Raw genomic sequence first — 8898 nt, 5'->3', positions numbered from 1 at the left:
ATTGTGTGTTTAGTTGTACAACAGTATCCCAGTGTTGGTGTGTAAATTGCGATGAGTGAGAAACCAGTTGGCCTACATCCAAAGCAATGCATCAAGCCATCCTGCAGAATGTGTGTGTGTGTGTGTGTGTGTGTGTGTGTGTGTGTGTGTGTGTGTGTGTGTGTGTGTGGTGTATCCAGGTATATTCTGCTTCTTCTTGGAAGTAGAGAGTTTGTGGTGAATTTGTGTTTTTTCCTTTTATGTCAAACAACCCAGTTTCTCTTTCACTCTTTCTTTCTATATTCTTTTCTTTTATTTTCTCTCATTTTCTTTCTTTCCCATGATGCTTTTCTTCTCTCATTTCTACTACCACCTTATTGTCCCTCAAAATACAATGCCTCATCCCCCTCCTCTCTACCTCCCTTTCTCTCCTACTCTCTTCCCCTTTCCCTATTCCTCTTTCTCCCCTCTCTCTCCCCTTCCCTCTCTCTTTCTCTCTTCTCTCTCCGCCCATCTCTTCTTCTCCTTATTCTTTATGAGGTTTCATTCCAAATGGGGTTCTCCTGAGAAATGAAATAGAAGCGAGTGAAATCTCCCTTCCCCAGTACATCACTTTTACCAGTTACAAGCACCCAGTAAAAATGTGCACTTTGATCTTAACAGCACGCCAGACGGCCTCAGTTTTTATTGTTTTCTTTGCAGACTGTTGTCTTGCACAATTTCAAATGGTGATAATGTCTTATTATAATAATGGCTTATGTTATTTCTTGTTATGGCTTTAGAGTTTCAGTGTTTCGCTGTGTTATGAAGTACAAATGTTTAATGTGAAGTGCGGAATGATGGGTTCTGTGTAATGAAGTTCCGTCTGGTTTCAGTCCCGCACTGCGAGGCCCTCAAGGCCCCTGCAGGACACTCCCATCTGCCTGCGTTATTCCCTCAATTCCACAGACTCTTTTAATTAGTCTGTCTGTCCGTATAATGAGATGTAATGAGGGCGGTAGACTTGCTAGTGATGGGCGTGGCGGGCGGGACGGGGTCTGTCTGGCGGCGTGATTACATCTGCACTGGAGGAGCAGGACGGACAGGATGGTGGAACGATCTGTCTGGCGGCGTGATTACATCTGCGCTTGGAAAGGCAGACGCACGTCATTTTTATAACCCCATTAATCTGGTGCACAGCACACTGCCGTTAGCAGCACCGGCCCATCGGGGCGCTCCAGATAAATCAGGCCCTGTAAACGTGACGAGAGAATCTCAGACATGAACTTGAGAACCTCCCACACCTGAGCTGACCTGAGCCGTCGCTCCGCCTCCTGTGCCGCCTCTCGCTCCGCCGCTCGCTCCGCCTCTCACAGGCGTCCACCACATAACATCCAGATGAAGTAGTGCAGCCTCTTTAATCCGATCTTCTCTCCCTCAGATCAGGAGCTATTGGAGGACATCATGACTGACAGCTGCTTCTACCTGTCTCAGCCAATGGTGAGTGTGGAAAGAGAAAAATGCACCACCTAGGACACGACAGGTGGGAGGAGTTAAAAGGGGGCGGGTAGAGTTATTCTGAGGGGTGGAGAGGTTGTGTGAGTTCACCCTCTCAGCTCTGACTACGGAATGAAGCCTCAGTGAAGTTTTACTGCCAAGTTCTGCTGCCACTTTGGCTACGTAACCTATTAATCTAACGCAAAATTAATCAGAGACTGCATTTCATCTGCTGGCCAAACATCCATGTGGCATTATTAATCATTAAGATGTGTGTGTGTGTGTGTGTGTGTGTGTGTGTGTGTGTGTGTGTGTGTGTGTGTGTGTGTGTGGTGGGTGTGTGTGTATGTGTGTGTGTGTGAGGAGGGGGTGTGTGAGTGTGTGTGTGTGTGTGTGTGAGTGTGAGTGTGTGTGGGTGGGTGTGTGTGAGTGTGTGGGTGTGTGTGAGTGTGTGTGTGTGTGTGTGTGTGTGTAGATGTGTGTAGGTGTGAGTTTGTGTGTGTGCTTATGTGTGAGTATGTGTGAGTGTATGTGTGCAGGTGTGTGTGTGTGTGTAGGTAGGTGTGTGTGTGTGTGTGTGTGTGTGTGTGTGTGTATGTGCGCGCGCGGGGATGGTATAGTGGTTAAAACTATATGTGTGCAAGGCATCTAGGGTTGAATGTAAACTGTAGTGAGTGGGAGCTGGAGAAATGTCCTGGGGCTACTGACACACGGCTCCCGTCAGGTGGAGGTGGAGCTGAAAAGCTGCACGGCTTACAGATCAAGATGCTCTTCCACATATCAAATGTGAGTGTGTGTGTGTGTATTACACTACAGCATAAATGTAGGCTTGTGTGGTGGATGAGATGAAACACAGCAGATCTGACTCACACGTCATTAGGGATATCGTCACGGCAACGGAGGAGCGTCACTACAGACTACTAGTGTTTAATACTAGGAGGGCATAATGGGTTATAAATGATTATAAACACTACTGTACACTACTGTAATCAGTCTATCTGTCTGTGATGTGTTTTACTGTAACCCTAGCCCTAATATCTGAGCTGTAAGTCTGGGTTTTCAGTTTGATCAGACTGTGTGAGTGTTAGACTAGGTGACGGGGTTAGAGTGTGTGAGGGAGTTGTTGTGTGAGGGTTAGACTATGTGAGGCTTAGACTGTGTAAGGGTGTTAGACTGTGTGAGGGGGGTTAGACTGTGTTAGGGTTTGACTGTGTGAGTTTGACTGTGTGATGGGGTTATACTGTGTGAGGGGGTTAGAGTGTGTGAGAGGGTTAGACTGTGTGAGGATTTGACTGTGTGAGGGTTAGACTGTGTGAGAGTTTGACTGTGTGAGGGTTAGACTGAGGATTTGACTGTGTGAAGGTTTGACTGTGTGAGGGTTAGACTGTGTGAGGGTTGACTATGTGAGAGTTATACTGTGTGAAGGTTTGACTGTGTGAGAGTTTGACTGTGTGAGGGTTATACTGAGGATTTGACTGTGTGAAGGTTTGACTGTGTGAGGGTTAGACTGTGTGAGGGGGTTTGACTGTGTGAAGGTTTGACTGTGAGAGGGTTATACTGTGTGAGGGTTGACTTCGAGGGTTAGTCTGTGTGAGGGGGTTTGACTGTGAGGGTTTGACTGTGAGAGGGTTATACTGTGTGAGGGTTGACTGTGTGAGGGTTAGTCTGTGTGAGGGGGTTTGACTGTGTGAGGGTTTGACTGTGTGAGGGTTTTACTGTGTGAGGGTTATACTGTGTGAAGGTTTGACTGTGTGAGGGATATACTGTGTGAGGATTTGACTGTGTGAGGTTAGACTGTGTGAGGATTTGATTATGTGAGGGTTAGACTGTGAGAGGTTAGACTGTGTGAGGGTTTGACTGTGTGAGGGGGTTTGACTGTGTGAAGGTTTGATTGTGAGAGGGTTATACTGTGTGAGGGTTATACTGTGTGAGGGTTTGATTGTGTGAGGTTTTGACTGTGAGGGATATAATGTGTGAGGGTTATACTGCGTGAGGGTTGACTGTGAGGGTTATACTGTGAGGGTTGACTGTGTGAGGGTTATACTGTGTGAAGGTTTGACTGTGTGAGGGTTTGACTGTGTGAAGGATATAATGTGTGAGGCTTATACTGCGTGAGGGTTGACTGTGTGAGGGTTAGACTGTGAGAGGTTAGACTGTGTGAGGGTTTGACTGTGTGAGGGGGTTTGACTGTGTGAGGTTTGACTGTGTGAGGGTTATACTGTGTGAGGGTTGACTGTGTGAGGGTTATACTGTGTGAGGGTTTGATTGTATGAGGTTTTGACTGTGTGAGGGATATAATGTGTGAGGGTTATACTGCGTGAGGGTTGACTGTGAGGGTTATACTGTGTGAGGGTTATACTGTGTGAGGGATATAATGTGTGAGGGTTTGACTGTGTGAGGGTTATACTGTGTGAGGTTAGACTGTGTGAGGATTTGACTGTGTGAAGGTTTGACTGTGTGAGGGTTAGACTGTGAGAGGTTAGACTGTGTGAGGGGGTTTGACTGTGTGAAGGTTTGACTGTGAGAGGGTTATACTGTGTGAGGGTTGACTGTGCGAGGGTTAGTCTGTGTGAAGGGGTTTGACTGTGTGAGGGTTATACTGTGTGAGGGTTGACTTTGTGAGGGTTAGTCTGTGTGAGGGGGTTTGACTGTGTGAGGATTTGACTGTGTGAGGGTTAGACTGTGTGAGAGTTGGACTGTGTGAGGGTTAGACTGTGAGGATTTGACTGTGTGAAGGTTTGACTGTGTGAGGGTTTGACTGTGTGAGGTTAGACTGTGTGAGGATTTGACTGTGTGAGGTTAGACTGTGTGAGGATTTGACTGTGTGAGAGGTTAGACTGTGAGAGGTTAGACTGTGTGAGGGTTTGACTGTGTGAGGGGGTTTGACTGTGTGAGGTTTGACTGTGTGAAGGTTTGACTGTGTGAGGTTTATACTGTGTGAGGGATATACTGTGTGAGGGTTTGTGTGAGGTTTTGACTGTGTGAGGGATATAATGTGTGAGGGTTATACTGCGTGAGGGTTGACTGTGAGGGTTATACTGCGTGAGGGTTGACTGTGTGAGGGATATAATGTGTGAGGGTTATACTGTGTGAGGGTTTGACTGTGTGAGGGTTGACTGTGAGGGTTATACTGTGTGAGGGTTGACTGTGTGAGGGTTTGATTGTGTGAGGTTTTGACTGTGTGAGGGATATCATGTGTGAGGGTTATACTGTGTGAGGGTTGACTGTGTGAGGGTTAGTCTGTGTGAGGGGGTTTGACTGTGTGAGGATTTGACTGTGTGAGGGTTAGACTGTGTGAGAGTTTGACTGTGTGAGGGTTAGACTGTGAGGATTTGACTGTGTGAAGGTTTGACTGTGTGAAGGTTTGACTGTGTGAGGTTAGACTGTGTGAGGATTTGACTGTGTGAGGGTTAGACTGTGAGAGGTTAGACTGTGTGAGGGTTTGACTGTGTGAGGGGGTTTGACTGTGTGAGGTTTGACTGTGTGAGGGTTATACTGTGTGAGGGATATAATGTGTGAGGGTTGACTGTGTGAGGATTTGATTGTGTGAGGTTTTGACTGTGAGGGATATCATGTGTGAGGGTTATACTGTGTGAGGGTTATACTGTGTGAGGTTTAGTCTGTGTGAGGTTTAGTCTGTGTGAAGGTTTGACTGTGTTAGCTGTGTCTCCACTGTCACACACACACACACACACACACACACACACACACACACACACACACACACACACACACACACACAAACACACGCACACACACACACACACACACACACACACACACACACACACACACTGGAGGTGAAATATGGCCACAGTGAAGGGTGAGTGGCTCGTTTACTGGTGACTTGGCAGGTTTTTGCTCTGCATTCTAAGTGCTTTTCTCTCTCTCTCCCTTCCTTTCCCTCTTTTTCTTACCCTCTTTCTCGTTCTTTCTTTTTCTTTCCTTCCTTCTTTCCCTTTCCTCTATTTCCCTCTTTCTCTATTTCATTTTCTCTTATTTTCTAACTTCATGTCATTCTCCTCCTCTCTGTCTTCCTTTCTGTCTGTCTGTCTCTCTCATAGACACACAGGCACCTGAACCACATGGCCAGTATTTCAAGTGGGGAATGGTGGCGGTTTCATTGAATTGTAAAATGCTTTTTTTTTTAAGTTCCCCATGTGCCAAAGTCAAAGAGGGTAGAAGGTAGATAGGTAGACAGGCTCACACATTAGATCAGCTGAAATGACTCATTCATATTCTGAGTAATTACTTAAATAATAACTATTTAAATTAAAAAGTAATATCGCTCACTTTTTATTGATGATTTATTGCATGTAGCTAAATGACCTCCATGCTAACAGGCTACATATCGCTGATAGACCCCTCAAATGTAACACAACTCTAAGTAAATGTGTGTGTGTGTGTGTGTGTGTGTGTGTGTGTGTGTGTGTGTGTGTGTGTGTGTGTGTGCACGCACACACATGTTGGCACACCCACAGTAACTAGCATCATAATGTCAGCAGGCTTGGCCTCTTAGCTTAGCGTTTAGCCATAGTTCATCAGGGAATGCTGTTGCCGGGCAACATGTGACGTGAGAGGTCCCAGAGCTCTGGTGGAGACCTTGTTAGAGGACAAATGCGAAAGAAAGATGGATGAGGAGAGAAAAGGGACTCGGTCCAGCATGGACACGCTAGCCTCCCTGTTAAAGAACACACCAGTTCTTTATGTCCTCACATGTAGCGCCGTGTTAACCATGCTGGCCTAGTTGATAGTTTGATAGGGAGAGGGACCATTGCACTGAGAAAGACGAGAGGGACAGAGGATGGACAGGACAGAGTGAGTTAAAGGTTTACACCACTGTGTTAAAGTTTATGTCCCCACAGCTGGGCCAGAGTTTCCTCTGCTTCCACAGGCCATGGTTCATACATGTATGTGTTTATAAGGGTGTTATTCTAGTGACAGACCTGGGCCTGTCTCTGTGCTTAGGGATATCGCTGTGCTTTGAGAGTTCTGAGGGATATGTGTGTGATGAGGAGATATCTGTTCTTTGAGATATATCTGCTCTGAGGGACATGTGTGTGATGGGGAGATATCTGTTCTTTGAGATATCTCTGCTCTGAGGGTAGTGTTGCCACCTGTCCCGGTTTTCCCGGGACTGTCCCGGTTTTCACGTGCCTGTCCCGGTTTTCCCGGGCTGTCCCGGTTTGTCTTCTTTTTAATATTCAGTCCCTGCAAAAATTAGGTTAGTTAAAACCACGATTCAGACTGTTTCTGCACACTTTAAATCTGTTTTTTTATTCTCGCTGTGTCCATTTTAAACCCCTCCGGTAACATTTTATGTTCGCCCCCCCCCGCTCAACAACTTACGTTCGCCACCACCCCTCTCCCCCCCCCCCCGTCAACAGATTACACTCGCCACCCTGTGTCAGTATGACAGTGTCCTTGTTTTTTGTCAGACCTAGGTGGCAACCCTATCTGAGGGATATGTCTTTGATGAGGAGATATCTGTGAGCTCTGAATAACCGGTACAACAGCTGTAATAATAGCTGGTTCTCTGTGTCTCCTCTTTCTCTTTCTGAGCAGCCAGATGATTTGATGAGTCTCGTCGCTGTGATGCTATATGACTTCCAGGACAGGAAGTTCCTACCCCGCATGCATCCGGCCAATCAGAGAGAGGATGGCACAGAGCCAGCAGTCAGAGAGGTGGAGGAACACCTGCTCAGGTGAGGAGGAAAAACGCAGTATGCACACAAGCTGAGGCCACAGGAGGAAGTTCTGGAGTCTTGTGTAAATCATGACGGTGGCAGCAGGACACACAGCTGCCGTGGCTGCAGTTTACTGTCACTCATTGAGTGATATTTGCGAGGCTGGCTGTTGTCATCACCATCAGGTTCAAAACGAAACTAGCAGCATCGTTAGCGCGCTGCAGAATCAAACACGACCTGCTTACAATTGACTGCATCCTGCCAGACGGTGTGCGTCAGAGACAGAAACAGGCGCCCAACCTGCCCCTGTACACCTGGGTTAACACACTCCGAACCAGGTACAGGTATCCCACCCACCAACACACACACACACACACACACACACACACACACACACAATGTCCTTTATTATCATGTGCTGTAATGTTTAGGCGTTAACTGGAGGACATGCTATATGTGCGTGCTCATGTTCATGTGTAGTGTGTGTTTGCGTGTGTGTGTGTGTGTGTGTGTATGTGTGCGTGTATGTGTGTGCGTGTATGTGTGTGCGTGTGTGTGTGTGTGTGTGTGTGTGTGTGTGTGTGTGTGTGTGTGTGTGTGTGTGCGTGTGCATTGTCTGTTGGTGTATAGAATAGTTTATTGTTTTGCCTCTCATTCTATTAAGGCAGTTCTCCTATGTTTAACCTCTCCTCTAAAGTGACCAGTCCTATAAAAAAAAAATTCCTGTGTACGTGTGTGTGTGTGTGTGTGTGTGTGTGTAGGTGTGTGTGCGTGTGTGTGAGTGTGTGTGTACATGTGTGTTTGTGTGTGTTCTAGCTCATATGAGCCTACATACACACAGGACGATAAATTGTAGAGGGTTGCAGACAGATGCAATCAGTGCTTCTGGAGGTCACACACACACACGTACACACGTACACACGTTCACACACACACACACACACACACACACACACACACACACACACACACACACACACCTAAATCTAACTAAACCTCTCTCTCTGTCTCAAGTATGGAAGAGGTGTGTGATGTATTGAATACTGCAGGTTTTTCCCACGTATCCTCCATCGGGCAGTTGAAAGGCCAGACCTTCTGTCAGGACCAACACTGCATGGATGTGCTGGTGTTTCCAGCCTGTGTGAAAGGACAACTGTACCATACTAATCTACTGTCACAATACAAACTGATCATACAGGTACCCATACAACCCTCACTATGTTGTTAGTTTTGACATTTTGTTTTCATTTTCTGTATAGATTTGTTTTCGTTTTTATTTAGTTTTAATTTATAATATTTAATTTGCAACCTGTGATGATGACTCAGTAACTAGGCTGTATCACCACCCTACACATATATAGATCAGTAACTGGGTTGTATCTTGTCCACAGCCAATACAAAAGTCTGGTTGTGGTTCACCTGGAGACACATTTGCACTTCCTAAACACTTCCTATTGGTGCCATTTTATATTTAATAATTTATGCTCATATTTAGGTATTCCTGGGATGTATTTAGTATTTGTATAGTTTAGAAAATTTATGATTGCAGTATAATTATATTAGTGTTTATCATTTGTATTTAGTTTAATCTGCATTTATTTTAATGTGTAGAATTTTCTAGAATGGATAGGAACTGATGCTGAGCAATGACGTTTCGAGAACTCGCGCATCTATCGAATGTAAACGGTTTTTGTTTTGTTATGATTTGATCTTCAGTAAAGACGGGGCGAGCTCACTGTTTTCTACCGTCATTCAA

The 8898-nt window shown here is 45.8% G+C and overlaps 1 protein-coding gene across 5 annotated transcripts in view; it reads left to right on the top strand.

The window, feature by feature from the left end:
• Positions 1-8898, top strand: part of LOC143489323 (putative methyltransferase NSUN7) — a 53498-nt gene that overhangs the window by 5100 nt on the left and 39500 nt on the right. For 2 of the 5 annotated variants that reach the window (XM_076988270.1, XM_076988278.1), the window contains exons 4-7: positions 1400-1458; positions 7021-7160; positions 7328-7480; positions 8157-8340. In XM_076988270.1, coding sequence (XP_076844385.1) covers positions 1400-1458; positions 7021-7160; positions 7328-7480; positions 8157-8340 — 536 coding nt within the window. Of the gene's footprint in view, positions 1-1399; positions 1459-2106; positions 2242-7020; positions 7161-7327; positions 7481-8156; positions 8341-8898 lie in introns of those variants that run through there. The other 3 variants (XM_076988281.1, XM_076988294.1, XM_076988288.1) reach the window with 3 other exon arrangements.

This window comes from Brachyhypopomus gauderio, chromosome 2 (assembly GCF_052324685.1).
Source record: "Brachyhypopomus gauderio isolate BG-103 chromosome 2, BGAUD_0.2, whole genome shotgun sequence".
NCBI lineage: Eukaryota > Metazoa > Chordata > Actinopteri > Gymnotiformes > Hypopomidae > Brachyhypopomus > Brachyhypopomus gauderio.
This window is presented reverse-complemented; position numbering and strand designations above follow the sequence as displayed.